This window comes from Stegodyphus dumicola, chromosome 11, assembly GCF_044657685.1.
Source record: "Stegodyphus dumicola isolate Sdum_Otavi_A_Nest chromosome 11, ASM4465768v1".
Lineage (NCBI taxonomy): Eukaryota > Metazoa > Arthropoda > Arachnida > Araneae > Eresidae > Stegodyphus > Stegodyphus dumicola.
This window is the reverse complement of record NC_140778.1, coordinates 25,501,628-25,528,667: the sequence shown is the minus strand read 5'-3', so window position 1 is coordinate 25,528,667 and position 27,040 is coordinate 25,501,628. Positions and strand designations below refer to the sequence as shown.

General features: G+C 37.3%; 1 protein-coding gene across 1 annotated transcript in view; it reads left to right on the top strand.

The window, feature by feature from the left end:
- LOC146993851 (uncharacterized) overlaps positions 1-27,040 on the top strand; it is a 345,063-nt gene that overhangs the window by 269,744 nt on the left and 48,279 nt on the right. The window contains exon 3 of the mRNA XM_085826601.1: positions 23,839-23,971. Coding sequence (XP_085682727.1) covers positions 23,839-23,971 — 133 coding nt within the window. The remainder of the gene's footprint in view (positions 1-23,838; positions 23,972-27,040) is intronic.

Genomic DNA, 27,040 nt, shown 5'->3' with positions numbered 1-27,040 from the left:
TTAGCGAAATATATATATATATATATATATATATATATATTTGTTGTATATAGTTTGACTTTTTCAGTTTGGCCAAACGTTATTTTGTATATGCATTAGGTTGTATTATTACTATTATTTTTGTGTGTCTTGGATAAAATTCTAATTGGTATTTGCTCAGCGTATTCGTTATGCTATTTTGGGAAGTGATTTTGGTTGAATTGAATTTTTGGACAATCACGTTTTCCTTCTTTCTGATCTTTGTGTGGGGTATTTTCGGCTGGTTCCGAGGTTCCTTGTGTTGTAACGTTCCTTTCTTTTCTAATGCTTGGCCCTGATCAGGCCGCTTCTGTTCTTAGACGTGATTGTTTGGGATTCATTCCTGGAAGTTATTCATTTTCGTAGTACTTAGGGGTCTTTACTCCTTATTTGAATACGTTCATGTGACATATTTTATTTGGAATTGTTTGAATTATTAGTGTGTTTATTTTCTCAGGAATTTATTTTATGTATCTGCGGCGCGTTACTTATCTTATTTTTATTTATTTCATTTTTTTTTTGGTGTGAACAATTGGATTAGATTATTTCTTTCTTCAGGTGTGTGTATTCGAACACATTCAGTGGCTTATCTATCGTAAGGGAAAAATTGAAAGATAAAGTCTTTTTCAACTTTGAAAGAGTGATTGTTCTTCCTTGGTCGAAGGTGAGACGTAGGAGGGTGAAATCTGGTTTCTTTTAAGGTCAAGTTCCTCTACTAAGGAGTATTGTGGTGCTGAGTTCACATTCCGGGGTTGGTTGCTTTCATTTTCTCGCGTTGAAGGCTGCAGGGGGGAGTTGTTAACACAATGATTTCTAACGACAGGGTTTTCCCTCGCTTGCATTGACAACTCCGTACTCATTTAATGTACTCCATGATTGTGCTCAGCAGAAATTGTCACAATAGTAGAATGTGTTCGACCTCAGGTGAAATTGTTTACATTAATGGACTGAAAAGGAATGAATAGATAAATAAACGTTCAAAAATGTGGCCACACAGAGACTGCAACACTAATGTGATGCAATGAACTGAAAAAAAAAAAAGAGAAATTCTTTTTTCATAAAATTATTGATTGATCTTAGACATATTTTGTTTGTGATTAACGCCTTATATTTTATTTTTATTTTTGTATGTGTTCTGAGTATTTCTAGGTTTAATTAATTAAGTGATTTAATTGATGTTTTGATTAATTGTTTTTTAATGATCTTCCTTGAGTATTTAATTAGTAATTGCTTTGATTAATCTTGTTGTTTTACTTGCACATTTTGGACTTTAAATTTAATGTGTCAGTAATGTCACTGTACCAAGTAGTCGTGTGAAATATTGTTACATTATGTTGTCCTTTAGCCTTATTGCACAGTATGAGTCATGGTATTTCAAGAAGTGTCTGTCTGCTAAATTTTGGTAAACCAAAATTTAATTCCTTAGGGGAAAGGAATGTTATGTAGAGAAATTATCTGATAGCGTTGTAAAAACTAGGTGAATGATTTTATGATTTATGGAAATTTAAATTTTATTTTGATTCTGAATTATTTAATTTAAGGCTTTAATTTTGGGGAAAAACAGATGCTTCTGGAAATATTATGTAGTTTAAAAGAGTATTATTTATTTTCCTCTATTTGTAAATCTTGTACAAACTTTTATTCATTGTGAAAGAAGCAGGGAAAGGGAGGCAATTTTCGCCAAGTCATGATTTCGCGCGCTTTAGAATGTTCGAGAAAGAATTTTCATTGTTAGTTGACCTTAAGAGAGGAAAGTACGTGACGGAAAGGTCAAAGGTTGCTACTTGTCTTTCAATGTAAGTCATTCAGGTTTTTGGCGATTGAGGGTCCGGTTGTTGGCTAAGTGAAGAAGGGCGCGCATGCGCGATCACCCTTATTTCCGCATTCTGGAGTTGAAAACGAAGATTTTGCGATAATTAAGGGGGCGATAAGTGAAGCCATAGTGGGAGCCCGTTTTGTGAAGGAGACGAAGGAAAATTCGAGTTGGATACACACTTTCTCTGGACTCACTTACGCTTGGACTCGCTGACTTTCGGGTTTGCTGGACTTGTGGACGTTGCTCTTGAAAACTGGCTTGAAGAAACTTGGAGTTGGATTCTCTCCCTTACTGACTGGTGGGTGGAACTTACTTGGGACGTTACCCGTGAAGCTTGCTCTTGGGATGAGTAAGAACAGGCGAGCAGTAATTTCCTAGCAACAACGTTTCTGACCGGCGAAATTTGAACGAGTTACCTGCGTGTTGACATAGGACTTTCAGGACCAAGCGGATAGCCGTCCTGGGCAGCAGTGCTCCTGTTTCTGTTCTACAGTAGTGAAGTGGAGTCTACATTTTTAGAACCAGTGTCAAGATGAGCCCGGCCGACATCAACGCGGGATAAGATGAGAGTCCTCCGCTTCAAGATGTCCCTTCAAGATAAGTTTTATTTTTTTTGGTGTGTTTGAACTTTAGGCAAGCTTTTCAAAAACGTCCTTAGCAGAAAAAAAAAACAACGTCAAATCTAAAATTTAACTCTCAGGCCTTAAATTGTTTCCCTTTCCTTTCTTTTAAATCACCAGACAAACCTTAAGTTTTTTTTATGAATTTAAATGAACAGACTCTCAGATGAGGTTAAGATTTTTCTTATTGTGTTGTAATTGAATAAACTGATATTTAATCTGGAACCTCTTACAGTATGTTTTCTTTATATATTTAATATGAACTTTTCCTTTATATCTTGTATATGTTTTATGTTTTCGATCCTCTCACGGCGCGATCCCGGAATGCATTTTTTTCACAACGCAAAAATGCTGTACACGTTTCACTATACGATTACTACCTTTAACGGCAAGTAGTTTCATAATTAACATTTAACAATATAGGAATTTCAGATATAACATGGTACCTAGAAGTAAAACTATTTAACCTTGGTGTCGAAACATTTCTTCATAACATTGGTGCCGTGACCTCTGCTTAGTGAAGCATCGAATCAGTAACTTATTTTTTGAATTTATTTACTTTGTATAACTTACTGTTTTATGAAAGTGTTAAATTTTATGTGTGAGGACTAATTAAGGTTTTGCTTTGAATTATGTTTGCTTACTGGTTACTGCAGGATATTAATTCTCTAATTTAATTTAAGACTTGAATTTAAGATTAGTTAAACTGTTTTGGTATAATATTAACCAAAAAGATAGTGTTTTAGTACGTGTGATTCAATGATTTCATACTGTGCCTGTTAGGTTGTTTACTAGTACAAAAGTATTAGGTTTTAAGAAGGCTTGTGAATTTCAAATTTTGAGGCTTTCGAAATACTCAGTATGTTTTAGATGTAATGATCGATACTTATGTTTTCTGTAAAAGTACCGGAGTTGTCAATGAGTGGAGGTTCTTTTAAGTTTTGCGCGTAACTGGCAGCTGATTAAATTAACTTGACAATTTGGAAACTTTTTGAATGATTCAAAACTATTAGAGGGCGATATGTCGAAGAAAACGCGCCGTTCTACTAGACAGCCTGACCCATCAGTAGAGATGTTGGAAGAGACAGCCCCGGGCGTAAAGGGTACTTCAGTTTTTGGCTTGGACCCACTGGAGTCAGTTCCTATTTTTACGGGAGGAGAAAATAGCATTAGCCTAGCTGATTTTTAGATAGACTCGAACTGATAGCATCACATGTAGGATGGACGGAGTCAGATAAAGTTACGGTAATTCGGGTTAAACTTGGGGGGGAAGCCGCGGAATTTGTTAGGAATAATCCGCGTTTGAGGAGCGAAGCTGATTTTTCCTACCTGGTAGGTGCCTTGAAGGACAGGTTTACAACAGTTCAAAGTCTACATTCCCATATTCGCTCCCTTATACAGGCAGAGACTCAGAGACAGGAATTGCTATTATCTGTTTTTCTAGAAGGATTGCATTTGCACCTTAGACGTCTGCTTTTGCCCCATAATCATAAATCATTTGTAGCAGCGAAAAACCACGCAGTTTTGGAGGAAGAGATGTGGATAAAAAACCATGCTGAGGCAGATTTTCAGTCAGCGGAAGTTAAGGCGGTCCATACTACGGGTACGGTAAATTCCAAGGACACTCTTTGTGTTTCGGGTGATAATGTAGAGCTTGTAGAGGCTATTCGATTGCAACAACAGAACTTAACCCAGTTGACACAGATGATGAATACTTTGCAGAGCCAAATGCAATCTTTGATGGTGCATAATCCTCGGTCGAGATCCTTACAGCCTAGATGTTTCCGTTGTAACCGGGTAGGACACATAAGCAGAAATTGTTATGTAAATGGCAGGTCTAATAACGAGCAGGGTAGATCAGATCACAGATTTCGACAAAGAGAGGCAGGAACGGCGAATACACTTAATTCTCATATGGCACCCGAACATTTGACGGTAGCATCTCAGGATCGAGGTGCAACTGGTAGCAAATTGAATCACCAAGCTCAGACATTTAATTTAAACTAGAAAAGGGTGGGGAGAAACACGCTTCCATTTCTTCCTCGAATGCCCTTTTGGAGGTGCCATCCGTCTTTGTAGTCACTACAGGAGAGTATTCATTACCAATAGTAGAGGGTTCTATATTACAGACAGAAATTAAATTTTTGATAGATTCGGGGGCAACGGTTAATATTATAGAGGAAAAAATTATTGCAGTGTTAGGGGATAAAGTTTCATTTTCTCCTTGTAAACTTTATTTAAAAGGAATTTCTAATCAGAATGTTCTAATCACACGAAAAGTTTCACTTCCCGTAGTATTGCAAGGCAGGATTTTTCCTGTTGATTTTCTCATTAAGGACAAGGATTTTTCTTTGCACTATGGTGCCATTTTAGGAACACAGTTTTTACTTGATAATGCACTCATGCTGGATTTTAGTACTAAACAATTACTTGGACAAAATTTTGCTTTACGTTGGTGTGACAGTTCAAATTGTCTCTTTTCGAGACCGATAGATTCCTTGGATTATTGCTATGCAGTTCGTAAACATAAACTTTTGCCGTTTTCTGAGAATATAGTAAAGGTAATTGCTCCTACGTTTTATGATTCGCATGACACAGTCCTATTAGAGCCGATTGATAAAAACTCTCATAGTAAATTCTCTGTGGCAAGATCAGTTAATTTAAATAATGATTCTAAGACTTTTAACGTTAAGATAGCAAATTTTACTCCACAGACTATTCATATTAACAAAAGAACTAAGTTAGCATCTATTCTTCCTGTTACTGTGTCTTCAATAGAAACTGCTTGCGTGAATAACACGACGACCATGGAGAAAGGAGAGGATTTTGAGTCGTGGGGGGGAGAATTTGACCTTTCTCACTTGTCACCGGATCAGCAGCAGCACCTGACTAAGCTTTTAAGCCATTACAATGACATTTTCGCTTCTTCTGTAACTCAGCTAACGGGGTGCGATACAATTCTACACAATATTAACCTTAAGGATAGTATTCCGGTTCGACAAAAGCCATACAAAGTGCCTTTTCATCATCGCGAGGAATTAGATAGGCAAATAACAGAATTATTGGATTCCAATATTATTCAAGAAAGCGATAGTCCATATAGTGCGCCGGTTCTTTTTGTAAAGAAAGCTGATAATACGTATAGATTAGTGACGGATTTTCGGAAACTTAATGACAAAACTGTTGAAGATTCATTTCCTCTTCCTAATATGCTCGAGCTTGTGGAACAATTGGGTGATGCGAATTTGTTTTCAACGTTGGACTTAACTTCGGGATTTTTCCAAATGAAGATCCACCCGGATGACACATTTAAAAGTGGTTTTTCGACCCCTTCCGGGCATTACGAATGGCTTCGGACACCTTTCGGAATGCGCAATGCACCCAGTTCCTTTCAAAGGCTCATGTCTGTTGTCTTAGCCAATCTGTCCCCGTTAAAAATAGGCATATACATAGATGACATTGTGATAGCTTCGAGTACTTTTGACGAACACCTTGAAAAGCTTAAAATAGTTTTTGACAGACTCAGAAATCATAATCTTAAGTTGAAACCGTCCAAGTGTCATTTTCTCAAAAGCCAAATAACTTATCTAGGATTTAAGGTATCAAAAGGTATCTTACAACCAGATGACAGAAATTTAAAAGTTGTACAAGCATTTGTTCCTCCTCGGAATAGAAAAGAAGTTAGAAGGTTTCTCGGGCTTGTAGGGTTTTATAGAAGATTTATACCTAATTTCACACAGAAGGCTCTTCCTCTTACACAGCTAACAAAAGACAAAGTTGTATTTAAATGGACCAATGAAGCTCAAAATTCCTTTGACACTCTTAAAAGTGAACTTTTAAAGGAACCTATTTTAACTCTACCCAATTTTTCCAAACCGTTTTCGCTTTGTACGGACGCTTCCAATTTAGCCTTAGGAGCTGTTCTTTGTCAGGAGGATGATACTGGGTTCTTGCATCCAATTTGTTACGCAAGCCGGAAGTTAAAAGATCCGGAGACCAGATACAGTACAGTTGAAAGGGAAGTTTTAGCAGTAGTTTGGGCTACTGCCTTTTTTCGCCAGTACCTTTTAGGGAAAAGGTTCACAATTTATTCAGATCAGGCGTCGCTGTCCCACGTGCTAAAATTGAAGGATCCCACTTCTCGGATAGCTAGGTGGATTATGAGCTTGTCCCAATTTGACTATACAATAATACATAAACCAGGGAAATTGAACGTAATAGCTGATTTCTTGTCTAGAGCAGTAAATGTAACGCACCTTGTTCAAAATTCTGTCAGTCCAGACTTATTACAGACGTTCAAAGAAGAGCAGGGTTCAGATATGCATTGTAAGCAGATTATTTCAGATATAAAAAAAAATTTGACTCCTAGTCCTCGTTTTTTGAAATTTTTTATGCGTAATGGCATTTTATATTGTGAATATGCTAAGCAACGTACCCGTTGGCAAAAACTGCACAGGTTGGTTGTTCCACGATCTTTAGTTTCACGTATTCTGCAAGAGCACCACGATTCGCCGGTGGCGGCACATTCCGGGTTCCATCGCACACTGCAACGTATTCAAAAATCCTTTTATTGGAAAGGCATGTATAGGGACATTCATAATTATGTAAAATCTTGTCATTCCTGTATCGAAAGGAGGGGTCACCGGCCTTCTCACAAGGCTCCTCTTCTGAGAATGCCTGTGGCTTCCCGTCCGATAGAAAGAATAGCCATGGACATTGTTGGTCCCTTACCCATTACTTTACAGGGAAATAAATACATCTTAGTTATCACTGATTATTTTACGAGGTGGCCCGAGGCTTATCCTTTGAAAGACTTTACTTCTGAATCTATCATAGAAAAACTGGAACATTTTATTTCGGCTCACGGTGTGCCTTTACATGTAGTTACTGACAGGGGCTCGAATTTTATTTCACATGCAATAAAAGAAGTATATCAGAAATTAGGCATCACTAAGCACACCACCACCAGTTACCACCCGCAGTCTGACGGAGTCGTTGAACGCTTAAATGCTACTCTAATAAATTCTCTCAGCCACCTTGTGAGTGAGACGCAGGAAGATTGGGACAGACATTTGCCTTTCGCACTTTTAGCGCACAGAACTGGACGGCATGGCGCATTACTGGACTGCCCAGCATTTTTTCTTTATGGAAGAGATTTAAATTTACCTATTGATTTGTTGACACAAACAGACTTTAAGACTTATCGTGACACAGACACTTATTCAAGGGATTTAATTTTAAGACTCCGCAGGGTTTTCTCTTTAGTAAATAAAAACTTAACGGAAGCGGCTGAAAGACAGGAAAAGATTAGAGACAAGGTTGTTTTTTCAAAAAATATTAAAATAGGGGATATGGTGTATCTTTATACTCCTGTGTTGCGGCCTGGATTGACTAAGAAATTTGCGAAGTTTAATAAGGGTCCATTTAGAGTGGTCGAACAGGTCACTAAAGTGAATTTTAAAATTGAGTCAGTTACGAGCCCACAGCAGTCGCAGGTAGTACATGTGGATAGATTGACAAAGGTACCTGAACGTATAAACTTTCCTTCATTGCAGGCGTGCAACTCTGATGCTCCAGAGAGAATTCATAATCAATGTGCTGATATTCCTTATAACCTGAGACGTAGGGATTCGCAGGGTTTTGTTGCTTACTAATGTAGGGCTTTGCAAACATTTATTTTTGGACTCAGTAAATCAGACTTTAGCGAAATATATAGATATATATATATATATATATATATATATATATATATTTGTTGTATATAGTTTGACTTTTTCAGTTTGGCCAAACGTTATTTTGTATATGCATTAGGTTGTATTATTACTATTATTTTTGTGTGTCTTGGATAAAATTCTAATTGGTATTTGCTCAGCGTATTCGTTATGCTATTTTGGGAAGTGATTTTGGTTGAATTGAATTTTTGGACAATCACGTTTTCCTTCTTTCTGATCTTTGTGTGGGGTATTTTCGGCTGGTTCCGAGGTTCCTTGTGTTGTAACGTTCCTTTCTTTTCTAATGCTTGGCCCTGATCAGGCCGCTTCTGTTCTTAGACGTGATTGTTTGGGATTCATTCCTGGAAGTTATTCATTTTCGTAGTACTTAGGGGTCTTTACTCCTTATTTGAATACGTTCATGTGACATATTTTATTTGGAATTGTTTGAATTATTAGTGTGTTTATTTTCTCAGGAATTTATTTTATGTATCTGCGGCGCGTTACTTATCTTATTTTTATTTATTTCATTTTTTTTTTGGTGTGAACAATTGGATTAGATTATTTCTTTCTTCAGGTGTGTGTATTCGAACACATTCAGTGGCTTATCTATCGTAAGGGAAAAATTGAAAGATAAAGTCTTCTTCAACTTTGAAAGAGTGATTGTTCTTCCTTGGTCGAAGGTGAGACGTAGGAGGGTGAAATCTGGTTTCTTTTAAGGTCAAGTTCCTCTACTAAGGAGTATTGTGGTGCTGAGTTCACATTCCGGGGTTGGTTGCTTTCATTTTCTCGCGTTGAAGGCTGCAGGGGGGAGTTGTTAACACAATGATTTCTAACGACAGGGTTTTCCCTCGCTTGCATTGACAACTCCGTACTCATTTAATGTATTCCATGATTGTGCTCAGCAGAAATTGTCACAATAGTAGAATGTGTTCGACCTCAGGTGAAATTGTTTACATTAATGGACTGAAAAGGAATGAATAGATAAATAAACGTTCAGAAATGTGGCCACACAGAGACTGCAACACTAATGTGATGCAATGAACTGAAAAAAAAAAGAGAAATTCTTTTTGTCATAAAATTATTGATTGATCTTAGACATATTTTGTTTGTGATTAACGCCTTATATTTTATTTTTATTTTTGTATGTGTTCTGAGTATTTCTAGGTTTAATTAATTAAGTGATTTAATTGATGTTTTGATTAATTGTTTTTTTAATGATCTTCCTTGAGTATTTAATTAGTAATTGCTTTGATTAATCTTGTTGTTTTACTTGCACATTTTGGACTTTAAATTTAATGTGTCAGTAATGTCACTGTACCAAGTAGTCGTGTGAAATATTGTTACATTATGTTGTCCTTTAGCCTTATTGCACAGTATGAGTCATGGTATTTCAAGAAGTGTCTGTCTGCTAAATTTTGGTAAACCAAAATTTAATTCCTTAGGGGAAAGGAATGTTATGTAGAGAAATTATCTGATAGCGTTGTAAAAACTAGGTGAATGATTTTATGATTTATGGAAATTTAAATTTTATTTTGATTCTGAATTATTTAATTTAAGGCTTTAATTTTGGGGAAAAACAGATGCTTCTGGAAATATTATGTAGTTTAAAAGAGTATTATTTATTTTCCTCTATTTGTAAATCTTGTACAAACTTTTATTCATTGTGAAAGAAGCAGGGAAAGGGAGGCAATTTTCGCCAAGTCATGATTTCGCGCGCTTTAGAATGTTCGAGAAAGAATTTTCATTGTTAGTTGACCTTAAGAGAGGAAAGTACGTGACGGAAAGGTCAAAGGTTGCTACTTGTCTTTCAATGTAAGTCATTCAGGTTTTTGGCGATTGAGGGTCCGGTTGTTGGCTAAGTGAAGAAGGGCGCGCATGCGCGATCACCCTTATTTCCGCATTCTGGAGTTGAAAACGAAGATTTTGCGATAATTAAGGGGGCGATAAGTGAAGCCATAGTGGGAGCCCGTTTTGTGAAGGAGACGAAGGAAAATTCGAGTTGGATACACACTTTCTCTGGACTCACTTACGCTTGGACTCGCTGACTTTCGGGTTTGCTGGACTTGTGGACGTTGCTCTTGAAAACTGGCTTGAAGAAACTTGGAGTTGGATTCTCTCCCTTACTGACTGGTGGGTGGAACTTACTTGGGACGTTACCCGTGAAGCTTGCTCTTGGGATGAGTAAGAACAGGCGAGCAGTAATTTCCTAGCAACAACGTTTCTGACCGGCGAAATTTGAACGAGTTACCTGCGTGTTGACATAGGACTTTCAGGACCAAGCGGATAGCCGTCCTGGGCAGCAGTGCTCCTGTTTCTGTTCTACAGTAGTGAAGTGGAGTCTACATTTTTAGAACCAGTGTCAAGATGAGCCCGGCCGACATCAACGCGGGATAAGATGAGAGTCCTCCGCTTCAAGATGTCCCTTCAAGATAAGTTTTATTTTTTTTGGTGTGTTTGAACTTTAGGCAAGCTTTTCAAAAACGTCCTTAGCAGAAAAAAAAAACAACGTCAAATCTAAAATTTAACTCTCAGGCCTTAAATTGTTTCCCTTTCCTTTCTTTTAAATCACCAGACAAACCTTAAGTTTTTTTTATGAATTTAAATGAACAGACTCTCAGATGAGGTTAAGATTTTTCTTATTGTGTTGTAATTGAATAAACTGATATTTAATCTGGAACCTCTTACAGTATGTTTTCTTTATATATTTAATATGAACTTTTCCTTTATATCTTGTATATGTTTTATGTTTTCGATCCTCTCACGGCGCGATCCCGGAATGCATTTTTTTCACAACGCAAAAATGCTGTACACGTTTCACTATACGATTACTACCTTTAACGGCAAGTAGTTTCATAATTAACATTTAACAATATAGGAATTTCAGATATAACATGGTACCTAGAAGTAAAACTATTTAACCTTGGTGTCGAAACATTTCTTCATAACATTGGTGCCGTGACCTCTGCTTAGTGAAGCATCGAATCAGTAACTTATTTTTTGAATTTATTTACTTTGTATAACTTACTGTTTTATGAAAGTGTTAAATTTTATGTGTGAGGACTAATTAAGGTTTTGCTTTGAATTATGTTTGCTTACTGGTTACTGCAGGATATTAATTCTCTAATTTAATTTAAGACTTGAATTTAAGATTAGTTAAACTGTTTTGGTATAATATTAACCAAAAAGATAGTGTTTTAGTACGTGTGATTCAATGATTTCATACTGTGCCTGTTAGGTTGTTTACTAGTACAAAAGTATTAGGTTTTAAGAAGGCTTGTGAATTTCAAATTTTGAGGCTTTCGAAATACTCAGTATGTTTTAGATGTAATGATCGATACTTATGTTTTCTGTAAAAGTACCGGAGTTGTCAATGAGTGGAGGTTCTTTTAAGTTTTGCGCGTAACTGGCAGCTGATTAAATTAACTTGACAATTTGGAAACTTTTTGAATGATTCAAAACTATTAGAGGGCGATATGTCGAAGAAAACGCGCCGTTCTACTAGACAGCCTGACCCATCAGTAGAGATGTTGGAAGAGACAGCCCCGGGCGTAAAGGGTACTTCAGTTTTTGGCTTGGACCCACTGGAGTCAGTTCCTATTTTTACGGGAGGAGAAAATAGCATTAGCCTAGCTGATTTTTAGATAGACTCAAACTGATAGCATCACATGTAGGATGGACGGAGTCAGATAAAGTTACGGTAATTCGGGTTAAACTTGGGGGGGGAAGCCGCGGAATTTGTTAGGAATAATCCGCGTTTGAGGAGCGAAGCTGATTTTTCCTACCTGGTAGGTGCCTTGAAGGACAGGTTTACAACAGTTCAAAGTCTACATTCCCATATTCGCTCCCTTATACAGGCAGAGACTCAGAGACAGGAATTGCTATTATCTGTTTTTCTAGAAGGATTGCATTTGCACCTTAGACGTCTGCTTTTGCCCCATAATCATAAATCATTTGTAGCAGCGAAAAACCACGCAGTTTTGGAGGAAGAGATGTGGATAAAAAACCATGCTGAGGCAGATTTTCAGTCAGCGGAAGTTAAGGCGGTCCATACTACGGGTACGGTAAATTCCAAGGACACTCTTTGTGTTTCGGGTGATAATGTAGAGCTTGTAGAGGCTATTCGATTGCAACAACAGAACTTAACCCAGTTGACACAGATGATGAATACTTTGCAGAGCCAAATGCAATCTTTGATGGTGCATAATCCTCGGTCGAGATCCTTACAGCCTAGATGTTTCCGTTGTAACCGGGTAGGACACATAAGCAGAAATTGTTATGTAAATGGCAGGTCTAATAACGAGCAGGGTAGATCAGATCACAGATTTCGACAAAGAGAGGCAGGAACGGCGAATACACTTAATTCTCATATGGCACCCGAACATTTGACGGTAGCATCTCAGGATCGAGGTGCAACTGGTAGCAAATTGAATCACCAAGCTCAGACATTTAATTTAAACTAGAAAAGGGTGGGGAGAAACACGCTTCCATTTCTTCCTCGAATGCCCTTTTGGAGGTGCCATCCGTCTTTGTAGTCACTACAGGAGAGTATTCATTACCAATAGTAGAGGGTTCTATATTACAGACAGAAATTAAATTTTTGATAGATTCGGGGGCAACGGTTAATATTATAGAGGAAAAAATTATTGCAGGGTTAGGGGATAAAGTTTCATTTTCTCCTTGTAAACTTTATTTAAAAGGAATTTCTAATCAGAATGTTCTAATCACACGAAAAGTTTCACTTCCCGTAGTATTGCAAGGCAGGATTTTTCCTGTTGATTTTCTCATTAAGGACAAGGATTTTTCTTTGCACTATGGTGCCATTTTAGGAACACAGTTTTTACTTGATAATGCACTCATGCTGGATTTTAGTACTAAACAATTACTTGGACAAAATTTTGCTTTACGTTGGTGTGACAGTTCAAATTGTCTCTTTTCGAGACCGATAGATTCCTTGGATTATTGCTATGCAGTTCGTAAACATAAACTTTTGCCGTTTTCTGAGAATATAGTAAAGGTAATTGCTCCTACGTTTTATGATTCGCATGACACAGTCCTATTAGAGCCGATTGATAAAAACTCTCATAGTAAATTCTCTGTGGCAAGATCAGTTAATTTAAATAATGATTCTAAGACTTTTAACGTTAAGATAGCAAATTTTACTCCACAGACTATTCATATTAACAAAAGAACTAAGTTAGCATCTATTCTTCCTGTTACTGTGTCTTCAATAGAAACTGCTTGCGTGAATAACACGACGACCATGGAGAAAGGAGAGGATTTTGAGTCGTGGGGGGGAGAATTTGACCTTTCTCACTTGTCACCGGATCAGCAGCAGCACCTGACTAAGCTTTTAAGCCATTACAATGACATTTTCGCTTCTTCTGTAACTCAGCTAACGGGGTGCGATACAATTCTACACAATATTAACCTTAAGGATAGTATTCCGGTTCGACAAAAGCCATACAAAGTGCCTTTTCATCATCGCGAGGAATTAGATAGGCAAATAACAGAATTATTGGATTCCAATATTATTCAAGAAAGCGATAGTCCATATAGTGCGCCGGTTCTTTTTGTAAAGAAAGCTGATAATACGTATAGATTAGTGACGGATTTTCGGAAACTTAATGAAAAAACTGTTGAAGATTCATTTCCTCTTCCTAATATGCTCGAGCTTGTGGAACAATTGGGTGATGCGAATTTGTTTTCAACGTTGGACTTAACTTTGGGATTTTTCCAAATGAAGATCCACCCGGATGACACATTTAAAAGTGGTTTTTCGACCCCTTCCGGGCATTACGAATGGCTTCGGACACCTTTCGGAATGCGCAATGCACCCAGTTCCTTTCAAAGGCTCATGTCTGTTGTCTTAGCCAATCTGTCCCCGTTAAAAATAGGCATATACATAGATGACATTGTGACAGCTTCGAGTACTTTTGACGAACACCTTGAAAAGCTTAAAATAGTTTTTGACAGACTCAGAAATCATAATCTTAAGTTGAAACCGTCCAAGTGTCATTTTCTCAAAAGCCAAATAACTTATCTAGGATTTAAGGTATCAAAAGGTATCTTACAACCAGATGACAGAAATTTAAAAGTTGTACAAGCATTTGTTCCTCCTCGGAATAGAAAAGAAGTTAGAAGGTTTCTCGGGCTTGTAGGGTTTTATAGAAGATTTATACCTAATTTCACACAGAAGGCTCTTCCTCTTACACAGCTAACAAAAGACAAAGTTGTATTTAAATGGACCAATGAAGCTCAAAATTCCTTTGACACTCTTAAAAGTGAACTTTTAAAGGAACCTATTTTAACTCTACCCAATTTTTCCAAACCGTTTTCGCTTTGTACGGACGCTTCCAATTTAGCCTTAGGAGCTGTTCTTTGTCAGGAGGATGATACTGGGTTCTTGCATCCAATTTGTTACGCAAGCCGGAAGTTAAAAGATCCGGAGACCAGATACAGTACAGTTGAAAGGGAAGTTTTAGCAGTAGTTTGGGCTACTGCCTTTTTTCGCCAGTACCTTTTAGGGAAAAGGTTCACAATTTATTCAGATCAGGCGTCGCTGTCCCACGTGCTAAAATTGAAGGATCCCACTTCTCGGATAGCTAGGTGGATTATGAGCTTGTCCCAATTTGACTATACAATAATACATAAACCAGGGAAATTGAACGTAACAGCTGATTTCTTGTCTAGAGCAGTAAATGTAACGCACCTTGTTCAAAATTCTGTCAGTCCAGACTTATTACAGACGTTCAAAGAAGAGCAGGGTTCAGATATGCATTGTAAGCAGATTATTTCAGATATAAAAAAAAATTTGACTCCTAGTCCTCGTTTTTTGAAATTTTTTATGCGTAATGGCATTTTATATTGTGAATATGCTAAGCAACGTACCCGTTGGCAAAAACTGCACAGGTTGGTTGTTCCACGATCTTTAGTTTCACGTATTCTGCAAGAGCACCACGATTCGCCGGTGGCGGCACATTCCGGGTTCCATCGCACACTGCAACGTATTCAAAAATCCTTTTATTGGAAAGGCATGTATAGGGACTTTCATAATTATGTAAAATCTTGTCATTCCTGTATCGAAAGGAGGGGTCACCGGCCTTCTCACAAGGCTCCTCTTCTGAGAATGCCTGTGGCTTCCCGTCCGATAGAAAGAATAGCCATGGACATTGTTGGTCCCTTACCCATTACTTTACAGGGAAATAAATACATCTTAGTTATCACTGATTATTTTACGAGGTGGCCCGAGGCTTATCCTTTGAAAGACTTTACTTCTGAATCTATCATAGAAAAACTGGAACTTTTTATTTCGGCTCACGGTGTGCCTTTACATGTAGTTACTGACAGGGGCTCGAATTTTATTTCACATGCAATAAAAGAAGTATATCAGAAATTAGGCATCACTAAGCACACCACCACCAGTTACCACCCGCAGTCTGACGGAGTCGTTGAACGCTTAAATGCTACTCTAATAAATTCTCTCAGCCACCTTGTGAGTGAGACGCAGGAAGATTGGGACAGACATTTGCCTTTCGCACTTTTAGCGCACAGAACTGGACGGCATGGCGCATTACTGGACTGCCCAGCATTTTTTCTTTATGGAAGAGATTTAAATTTACCTATTGATTTGTTGACACAAACAGACTTTAAGACTTATCGTGACACAGACACTTATTCAAGGGATTTAATTTTAAGACTCCGCAGGGTTTTCTCTTTAGTAAATAAAAACTTAACGGAAGCGGCTGAAAGACAGGAAAAGATTAGAGACAAGGTTGTTTTTTCAAAAAATATTAAAATAGGGGATATGGTGTATCTTTATACTCCTGTGTTGCGGCCTGGATTGACTAAGAAATTTGCGAAGTTTAATAAGGGTCCATTTAGAGTGGTCGAACAGGTCACTAAAGTGAATTTTAAAATTGAGTCAGTTACGAGCCCACAGCAGTCGCAGGTAGTACATGTGGATAGATTGACAAAGGTACCTGAACGTATAAACTTTCCTTCATTGCAGGCGTGCAACTCTGATGCTCCAGAGAGAATTCATAATCAATGTGCTGATATTCCTTATAACCTGAGACGTAGGGATTCGCAGGGTTTTGTTGCTTACTAATGTAGGGCTTTGCAAACATTTATTTTTGGACTCAGTAAATCAGACTTTAGCGAAATATATATATATATATATATATATATATATATATATATATATATTTGTTGTATATAGTTTGACTTTTTCAGTTTGGCCAAACGTTATTTTGTATATGCATTAGGTTGTATTATTACTATTATTTTTGTGTGTCTTGGATAAAATTCTAATTGGTATTTGCTCAGCGTATTCGTTATGCTATTTTGGGAAGTGATTTTGGTTGAATTGAATTTTTGGACAATCACGTTTTCCTTCTTTCTGATCTTTGTGTGGGGTATTTTCGGCTGGTTCCGAGGTTCCTTGTGTTGTAACGTTCCTTTCTTTTCTAATGCTTGGCCCTGATCAGGCCGCTTCTGTTCTTAGACGTGATTGTTTGGGATTCATTCCTGGAAGTTATTCATTTTCGTAGTACTTAGGGGTCTTTACTCCTTATTTGAATACGTTCATGTGACATATTTTATTTGGAATTGTTTGAATTATTAGTGTGTTTATTTTCTCAGGAATTTATTTTATGTATCTGCGGCGCGTTACTTATCTTATTTTTATTTATTTCATTTTTTTTTGGTGTGAACAATTGGATTAGATTATTTCTTTCTTCAGGTGTGTGTATTCGAACACATTCAGTGGCTTATCTATCGTAAGGGAAAAATTGAAAGATAAAGTCTTCTTCAACTTTGAAAGAGTGATTGTTCTTCCTTGGTCGAAGGTGAGACGTAGGAGGGTGAAATCTGGTTTCTTTTAAGGTCAAGTTCCTCTACTAAGGAGTATTGTGGTGCTGAGTTCACATTCCGGGGTTGGTTGCTTTCATTTTCTCGCGTTGAAGGCTGCAGGGGGGAGTTGTTAACACAATGATTTCTAACGACAGGGTTTTCCCTCGCTTGCATTGACAACTCCGTACTCATTTAATGTATTCCATGATTGTGCTCAGCAGAAATTGTCACAATAGTAGAATGTGTTCGACCTCAGGTGAAATTGTTTACATTAATGGACTGAAAAGGAATGAATAGATAAATAAACGTTCAGAAATGTGGCCACACAGAGACTGCAACACTAATGTGATGCAATGAACTGAAAAAAAAAAGAGAAATTCTTTTTGTCATAAAATTATTGATTGATCTTAGACATATTTTGTTTGTGATTAACGCCTTATATTTTATTTTTATTTTTGTATGTGTTCTGAGTATTTCTAGGTTTAATTAATTAAGTGATTTAATTGATGTTTTGATTAATTGTTTTTTTAATGATCTTCCTTGAGTATTTAATTAGTAATTGCTTTGATTAATCTTGTTGTTTTACTTGCACATTTTGGACTTTAAATTTAATGTGTCAGTAATGTCACTGTACCAAGTAGTCGTGTGAAATATTGTTACATTATGTTGTCCTTTAGCCTTATTGCACAGTATGAGTCATGGTATTTCAAGAAGTGTCTGTCTGCTAAATTTTGGTAAACCAAAATTTAATTCCTTAGGGGAAAGGAATGTTATGTAGAGAAATTATCTGATAGCGTTGTAAAAACTAGGTGAATGATTTTATGATTTATGGAAATTTAAATTTTATTTTGATTCTGAATTATTTAATTTAAGGCTTTAATTTTGGGGAAAAACAGATGCTTCTGGAAATATTATGTAGTTTAAAAGAGTATTATTTATTTTCCTCTATTTGTAAATCTTGTACAAACTTTTATTCATTGTGAAAGAAGCAGGGAAAGGAAGGCAATTTTCGCCAAGTCATGATTTCGCGCGCTTTAGAATGTTCGAGAAAGAATTTTCATTGTTAGTTGACCTTAAGAGAGGAAAGTACGTGACGGAAAGGTCAAAGGTTGCTACTTGTCTTTCAATGTAAGTCATTCAGGTTTTTGGCGATTGAGGGTCCGGTTGTTGGCTAAGTGAAGAAGGGCGCGCATGCGCGATCACCCTTATTTCCGCATTCTGGAGTTGAAAACGAAGATTTTGCGATAATTAAGGGGGCGATAAGTGAAGCCATAGTGGGAGCCCGTTTTGTGAAGGAGACGAAGGAAAATTCGAGTTGGATACACACTTTCTCTGGACTCACTTACGCTTGGACTCGCTGACTTTCGGGTTTGCTGGACTTGTGGACGTTGCTCTTGAAAACTGGCTTGAAGAAACTTGGAGTTGGATTCTCTCCCTTACTGACTGGTGGGTGGAACTTACTTGGGACGTTACCCGTGAAGCTTGCTCTTGGGATGAGTAAGAACAGGCGAGCAGTAATTTCCTAGCAACAACGTTTCTGACCGGCGAAATTTGAACGAGTTACCTGCGTGTTGACATAGGACTTTCAGGACCAAGCGGATAGCCGTCCTGGGCAGCAGTGCTCCTGTTTCTGTTCTACAGTAGTGAAGTGGAGTCTACATTTTTAGAACCAGTGTCAAGATGAGCCCGGCCGACATCAACGCGGGATAAGATGAGAGTCCTCCGCTTCAAGATGTCCCTTCAAGATAAGTTTTATTTTTTTTGGTGTGTTTGAACTTTAGGCAAGCTTTTCAAAAACGTCCTTAGCAGAAAAAAAAAAACAACGTCAAATCTAAAATTTAACTCTCAGGCCTTAAATTGTTTCCCTTTCCTTTCTTTTAAATCACCAGACAAACCTTAAGTTTTTTTTATGAATTTAAATGAACAGACTCTCAGATGAGGTTAAGATTTTTCTTATTGTGTTGTAATTGAATAAACTGATATTTAATCTGGAACCTCTTACAGTATGTTTTCTTTATATATTTAATATGAACTTTTCCTTTATATCTTGTATACGTTTTATGTTTTCGATCCTCTCACGGCGCGGTCCCGGAATGCATTTTTTTCACAACGCAAAAATGCTGTACACGTTTCACTATACGATTACTACCTTTAACGGCAAGTAGTTTCATAATTAACATTTAACAATATAGGAATTTCAGATATAACATGGTACCTAGAAGTAAAACTATTTAACCTTGGTGTCGAAACATTTCTTCATAACACAACTAACGGGCTGACTGAGCGCAGATGCTCTCTCTTCGATCATGTATAGTTTTATATATATCCGCCGAGATATTTCCAGTGCTTTCTGCTTCTCAAAATTACTGAAAAGCAATAAGAGTGTGTAATAAAGGTTACAGTTAACATAATTATCAATTACATTTATTCAATTTCAATGCATATTACGGTGATGCAGGGACCGTACCAAAATGTCGCCAAATAGTCGCCACTTTTGGCGACAAAATAAATCGCCAAAGCTGTTGGCGATATTACGCCAAATTACCGAGATAACAATTTACTGAATATTAAATGCACTTGCCCCTGTATTCTTACTTTTACGGCATACCTTTCTTTTAAAATTTATTTCGGGATACAGTACACAGAAAAATACAATTTTATTCATAATTGCACTAAAATCATCTACGTAAGTACAAAATTCATAACAATATTATGTTTAAATTGTGTTGTAAATTTTTGTTAACATTTTTAGGTTATTTGTTTATATTTTTCTTTGGATGTAGTGTAGAAAAGGGTGCCCTTTGATTTGGCCCCAAATACCGACGCTGCTACCTGTTTTCTGGTAACCCAGACTTTGTTTCCTCAACGTTATGGCAGCCAGCCAATGTTTTCCTCAAGTTTTAATCTGATTGGAACTTCTTAGTTTAATGACCGAGGACTATGTAATTTGTAGTGCGTGTATCGTGTACTTTAAGTTACTTGTTTTGAATTATTGGAATTTTAATTGCCGTTTGGTTTCCGATGATGGCTGATTCCAATTAATCGTTGTCCCATCATTTCTACGAAGAAATATGTGTGGCAAAATAAATAATCTCCCTTTACCGCCTCATAATTTAGGGCGAATCGGTAAGAAAGTCATAATCAGGATTGTGGAGTCCGAATAGGAGTCACAGAGTCGTAATCATAGTTGGCAGATTTTGGGGTGAAAGGAGTCGAAGCTGGAGTCACTAGAAACACAACGACTCCAGTTTTTCTCGGACAGTTTCAATTTGAAGACTCGGGTGTTAGAAACACTTGTCAGCAGGCACCCGGGTTATAAAAGCCACATCCTGTGTAGAACTCGTACGAAAAAGGCATATCTTTTTCTATCCTAACGTGACAAAGTTCGTAATTGAGATAAAAAATATCTCGTGAAGGTGCAATTTTAGAGTCTTCAGATACAGCAGGCGTTGAGCTAGTTCGATAGATGTCCGGCGGTGTAAATGCAGATGCTGCGTGCTAGCGTCAGAATGGCGAGAGCTCGTCTGAGTTGAAGGCGTTGTCTCTGGAGGTACTTTAGTGAAGTGGGCGAAGCTACTGGTCGTCTTTACCAATGGTGAATCTGAAAAGGAAGTGCATCCACTTGCAAGACAGGCATTGGCCGGGGAAGGGGTTAAAGTAATAACATAATGTACAATATTATTGAATGGTGTGAGTTTATTTTGAAGTAAAAATGAAAGGATCATGGAAGGTAACAAGAGTTACTTCTATGGAATTAAATCAAGATAGATATTAAGCTGGATGAAATACAGTATAACTCAGTTAATTTACATAATTGCAAAATTTATGTGGCAGAGCTTTCTAACAAATGGCGACATATATTTCCCTTTGATTGACATATATTAATAAATAAATATAAGAGATTATATTTATTTATTATTCATTATTCATTAAACTCATTCATTTAGTTACTTTTTCAGCTCATAGATGGCATTATTGTAGCATAATTCACAACAGGAAAAAGGAGCCCATGGCGCAAAATTCATCACAGGCTACAAATCTCATTGTTAAATTTAGGCAAGCAGCAGTAGCATCAAAGGACTCCCAAAAGTGGTGCCATTCTTAGAAGGCGAGTAGGAAAAGGAGCAATTATTGATCAAGCAGCGCGATGGAGAAGTGCAAACTGATTCATTTAGTACTTTTTCAGCTCATAGATGGCATTATTGTAGCATAATTCACAACAAGAAAAGGTTAATTAATTCACAACAAGAAAAAGGAGCCCATGGCGCAAAATTCATCAGAGGCTACAAATCTCATTGTTAAATTCAGGCAAGCAGCAATAGCATCAAAGGACTCCCAAAAGTGGTGCCATTCTTAGAAGGCGAGCAGGAAAAGGAGCAATTATTGATCAATCAGCGCGACGGAGAAGTGCATTTAACAGGAGGCTTGTTTCTGCAAGAATGGAAAATGTTCTCTCTAAAATGGGACGGCTTATTGCAGAAGGAATCATTTTCTCAATTAGTAAAAGTGAAACTATGTAGTTTGCTAGACAATGAGATCATGCTGGTTTCAATATATGTAGATCCAAAACACCGAATTTTGTTGAATGACTAACAAATTAAAAGGCAAAGAAAGCCATCCATGAACTTTCACTAAAAGTGAAATTGTTCTCAGAACAACTGGTATATTCAAATCAAGATAGTTAGACTGCAGACATTGCAACTGAGCCTCTGCCATCCTCTTCCAGTGAATTAGATTTTGAGAAACATTAGGATAATATTGAAAAGGCTAAGACAAGGCGAATGAAAAATAAAGAAACATTTTTTTTTATAATGAAAAAAATACAATCAAGATTTCTACGCAGTCCTTGAAGAAACAGAGAAATATTGCAAGACACCTCTTTAGAACTTATACAAATCTATCCATAAAAGTTAAAAGAAGTAGCCCTAACAATAACAGCTCTTCCTGTTATTGAAGTTCTTGTGGAAAGATTATTCTTAGCACTGAGGTTTATCAAATCGGATCAATGGTCCTTTATCAAAGAAGATCTTTCCGAAGCTGTACTGTTTCTTAGAAATTACTAGTGCTATGTTTTCCATTTCATAACAAATGCTAATTAATATAAACAATCTGCTACGCCATCAATGTTTTCTGTAACATCTATTGCTTCTTTTATGTGTAGAGTTCCTCCCTTCGTAATTCTAAGTTAATGTTGGAAGTGAAGAATCTAAGAACTGATAAGGGAATAATCGCTTAAGTTCGGTGACAAGAAACAAGAAGATAGAAGGGTAACTAACCCTTTATTATTCCAATAAGATTTAACAAAACTCCGCCTGGGAGTGTACAAACAAAGCCCGCACTTGGGCTTGAACTTAAAAGACTAAGAATTAACTAAAGAAATATAGCCGAAGCTATCAAGATTCAAATCGAGTTGGCCCCTTAACTTATTTGACTACAAATCTTAGCAAGGGTCTGAGTACGGCCGAGCGCAATAACAGCTTTGAGAGAGAGAGTGGCCAAAAAGGGCAGACGCGCGTAAATCAGAAACTCTGATTCTCTCTGCCTCTGTAAGTAACTTCGTGGTTTAAATACCGCTCCTCCTCATTAACTATTCAGCAAGATTCCAAAACTACGTTCTGGCCGGAAGTAGTAAGTTGAAGTTAAGAATTTCACAGGAAAGGAACTTTAACTTAAAATTTAACTGTTCATAAAATTAACATAATCCTTACATATGTTTAAAAAAATAAGCTGTAACACAGGTGCATATGTTTACATATATATGAGGGAGTCGGGAGTCAGAGTCGAAGTCTTTAAAATTCCAGGAGTTAGAGCCAGAGTCAGTCCTTCTGCCTACCGACTCCACAGACCTGGTTATAATTTATTGGTATATAAATGAAGGTTAATTAGTTCTCGCTGTGAATGTCAGGTTTGTGCGGAAGATATGGGTCTAGTCCGACTTAAAAGGTCAATCGGATGGCTATGAGTGGGTTTGAAGGAAGAAAGATACTCGAAACTGGCGCGAATGCCAACACCATTGAAGGCACGTGGAGGCGCATTCAGCGGGAGTTTCGCAAGAGGAGTCTTCGGCAATCGTCGGATGATATTTACCGAAGTTCCCGGGTTCGTATGTATCCCGGAGAGAACATGGATGTTTGTAAATGTGTAGTGTCGGTGAGGCATGGCGGCATTCTAAATATGCGGGAAGCCGAAAGTCCTCTCGTGCGGGTTTGTGGGAGTTGAGAGGGGTAGGAGGCTCCCCGGATCCCCCCTCAAAATTGGGGGTGGAAAATAGAAGTCCAACCTCTCTTCGGAGTAGGCTCTGGAAACCATCATTCCGTGGAATATGGACAAGACAACAACAACCCATACCATTAAACTTTTAGGTAATATGTATTTCTGGAATGGGCAATAAAATTGGCTTCTAATGAATATCTTTTAGGTAATATGTATTTCTGGAATGGGCAATAAAATTGGCTTCTAATGAATATCTTTTAGGTAATATGTATTTCTGGAATGGGCAATAAAATTGGCTTCTAATGAATATCTTTTAGGTAATATGTATTTCTGGAATGAGCAATAAAATTGGCTTCTAATGAATATCTTTTAGGTAATATGTATTTCTGGAATGGGCAATAAAATTGGCTTCTAATGAATATCTTTTAGGTAATATGTATTTCTGGAATGGGCAATAAAATTGGCTTCTAATGAATATCTTTTAGGTAATATGTATTTCTGGAATGGGCAATAAAATTGGCTTCTAATGAATATCGTTTAGGTAATATGTATTTCTGGAATGGGCAATAAAATTGGCTTCTAATGAATATCTTTTTTCTCGTTGCAGGTGAAGTGCCATACAGCTCAGGAGCCAGACTCCAGCAACCGATCCATGCTCTGTTATCTGGGCATCGACAATTCGAGCCATTCCAGTGGGAACCTCTGCGGACTCGCCGCGGAAGACAACACCTCCATAACAGGTTAGTCTCCTATTAGTCGAAGAATTAGCTGGACTCAGATTGAAACCTTACAAGTTTATGTCGGACAGGTGACAGGTGAATACAGGGCCCGGACGGCTTAATATGACAAATCGGGTGTCGTCCGGCACCCGCACCTATTTAGAACAACACAACCCAGGCGATTTCCTGAAAGGGCTGCATCGGGAATATATTAATGGAGAATATAAGGTATTGACGTAGCCAGACAAGGGCATGTGCATATATATGCTTCAGTATACAATTAATAAAAAGTTTCATACACAGGTACATTGGTGGTATAGGTACATTGAATACATATGTATATTGGTCTAAGTGGTTAATAAGATAGGCAAACAATAAACAATAAAAATCGTAAAAACAACCTTGTATTTAGCGTAGGTATAATGAAACACTCAATCGATTTCGAGGGCAGCTAAAGTCCCTCCTCATAAGGAGAAAGAAATACCTAGAAAGAAGAAAATAAAGGAGAAGGAGTCACAGAAGCACGTGGTCCTTATCAGCACTGCACGTGGGTATAACTAGATTTTTAATCAGAGTTGCACTGGCCGCCTACTTTTACTAAGCCAGGCTATCTGATCAAGCATAAAGGACAAGAAAATTAGCGAAGTTAAAATAGGGAGCGAGGGGCAAATGCACCTTACGCTCAAAATCTGAACTTCAAATAATGGAAAGCAACCACTGAACGGATTTTTACCCTCTGGTAGTACCAAACGCGAGGAGGCAACGCCATCTATCGGCAAAAATAACTGAATTAAGATAGTAGAATTTTAAAGGCATTAGGAAGGACTGGATTGGACTTCAAATCATTAACTAAACCTGCTAAATCTTTGTGAATGTGAAACGCCTCAAGAAAATCCAATTCACCTATGGAAGAAGCCTTTTGGATAATTTTTGCAAACCCAAAATCAAAATTATGGTTAAAAGTCCAACTATGATACGCTATTGAAGACATGTTAATTTCGCCCTTTCTGACATAAGATTCATGTTCCTTGATACGAAACTTCAACGCTCTTTTCGTATGGCCAATACATCTTAAACCACACTGACACGATATACTATAAATTCCCCAAGAATTCAAGACAGAAATGCAATCTTTTAGAATCGAAGGGTGAATTTTATTAATAGGGGAGAAACCGACTTCAAAATTGAATTTCTGGAGAATCCGTGCAATTTTATAGCTAACAGAAGGATAAAATGGAAGCACGACAAGGTCATTAATATTATTTCTAACACTGGAATGTCTTCTTTGATGGGAATCTGAAAATTTTTTAACGGCTTTATCAATAATCACGGGAGAAAATCCACGGTCAATCGCAACTGCTCTCAAATAATTAAGTTCATTGGTAAGCAAAGATTCAGAGGAACAAACTTTAAGCGCGCGGAATACATAATAGTAAAAAGAAGCCATTTTTTGCTTAACAGGGTGGCATGACTTGGCATGGGGTGGTAAACAAACTACAAAGGGTTTACGGTACACAGTGGTGCTAAAATCAGTTTCATTGCGTATTATAAGAATATCGAGGAAGGGGAGGGAAATGTTGGATTCAATTTCAAGAGTGAATTGGATGGCTGGATCAATTGAATTCATAATAGGTAGAATCTGGATAAATCATCTTTATAACCGTCAAAAAGTGCGAAAGTGTCGTCAACATACCGAATCCAAAGACGAAAACATAGTTTATCAAATAATTTCATCTCAAAATAGTGCATATAAATGTCAGCAAGTACCGGACTGAAAGGATTACGCATAGCCAATCCTTCAACTTGACGAAAATATGCATTTTGGAAAACAAAGTGGGTTTGACTCAGAGAAACTTTAGTAAGCGAAACTAACTCAATAATTTTAGTATGTGTGAAGTGAAATTCCCGAAGCCTAGTTTCAAGACAATTTAGTGCTCCTCCGACCGGAACATTAGTAAACAGAGATTTAACATCAAATGAAACCATAATGGAACGAAGTGGAGAAATATTTTTAAGTTTATCAATAACTTCAACAGAATTTCTTACAGTGTGAATATTGTTAGCAAGTAGAGGAGAAAATCTGGAAACTAAATATTTGGCCAAAGGATATGAAGCAGTACCTATGTTGGAAACAATTGGTCGAAAAGGAATACCGGTTTTGTGGACTTTTGGAAGAGCATAAAGTCTAGCGTAATTAGTAATAGGTGGAATAAGTGATTTCTTCAACTGAGTTGGCAGAATGTGGGAAGATTTAATAGCACTTTTTACTTTCGTGAGGTCCGAAGTTGAAGGATCTTTAGGGATCGAGTAGTATGGGCCTTCATTTATCAGTTTAGAGACTCCAGTAATATATGTGTGTTTGTCCATAACAACGATCTGTCCGCCCTTGATTCCAAAAGGAGAGAAACATCCAATCCTGAAAACCAATAGCCACGTGGTAAGAAGAAACGAAAGTCAAAATCGTGCACGTGGTAAACCGATAAAAAATAGAATTTCCTCGAAAATGTCGTTTGATAGCATAAATCCGTTCAATTAAAAATCCGTTCAGTGGTTGCTTTCCATTATTTGAAGTTCAGATTTTGAGCGTAAGGTGCATTGCCCTCGCTCCCTATTTTAACTTCGCTAATTTTCTTGTCCTTTATGCTTGATCAGATAGCCTGGTTTAGTAAAAGTAGGCGGCCAGTGCAACTCTGATTAAAAATCTAGTTATAACCACGTGCAGTGCTGATAAGGACCACGTGTTTCTGTGACTCCTTCTCCTTTATTTTCTTCTTTCTAGGTATTTCTTTCTCCTGATGAGGAGGGACCTTTAGCTGCCCTCGAAATCGACTGAGTGTTTCATTATACATACGCTAAATACAAGGTTGTTTTTACGACTTTGATTGTCACATTAGCGTGTTTCTCTTCTAGTCTAAACAATAAACACTTATACATTAAAAATATACATTAAAAGAAATGAAAATTACACAATATTACAATATACATTATTAATCTTATACATTAAAAGAAATGAAACACTGATAATGCAACTGGCGCATTAATGCAGAAGATGACAATTAATGTGTGTGTGTAATTATGGAAAAGCCTCGA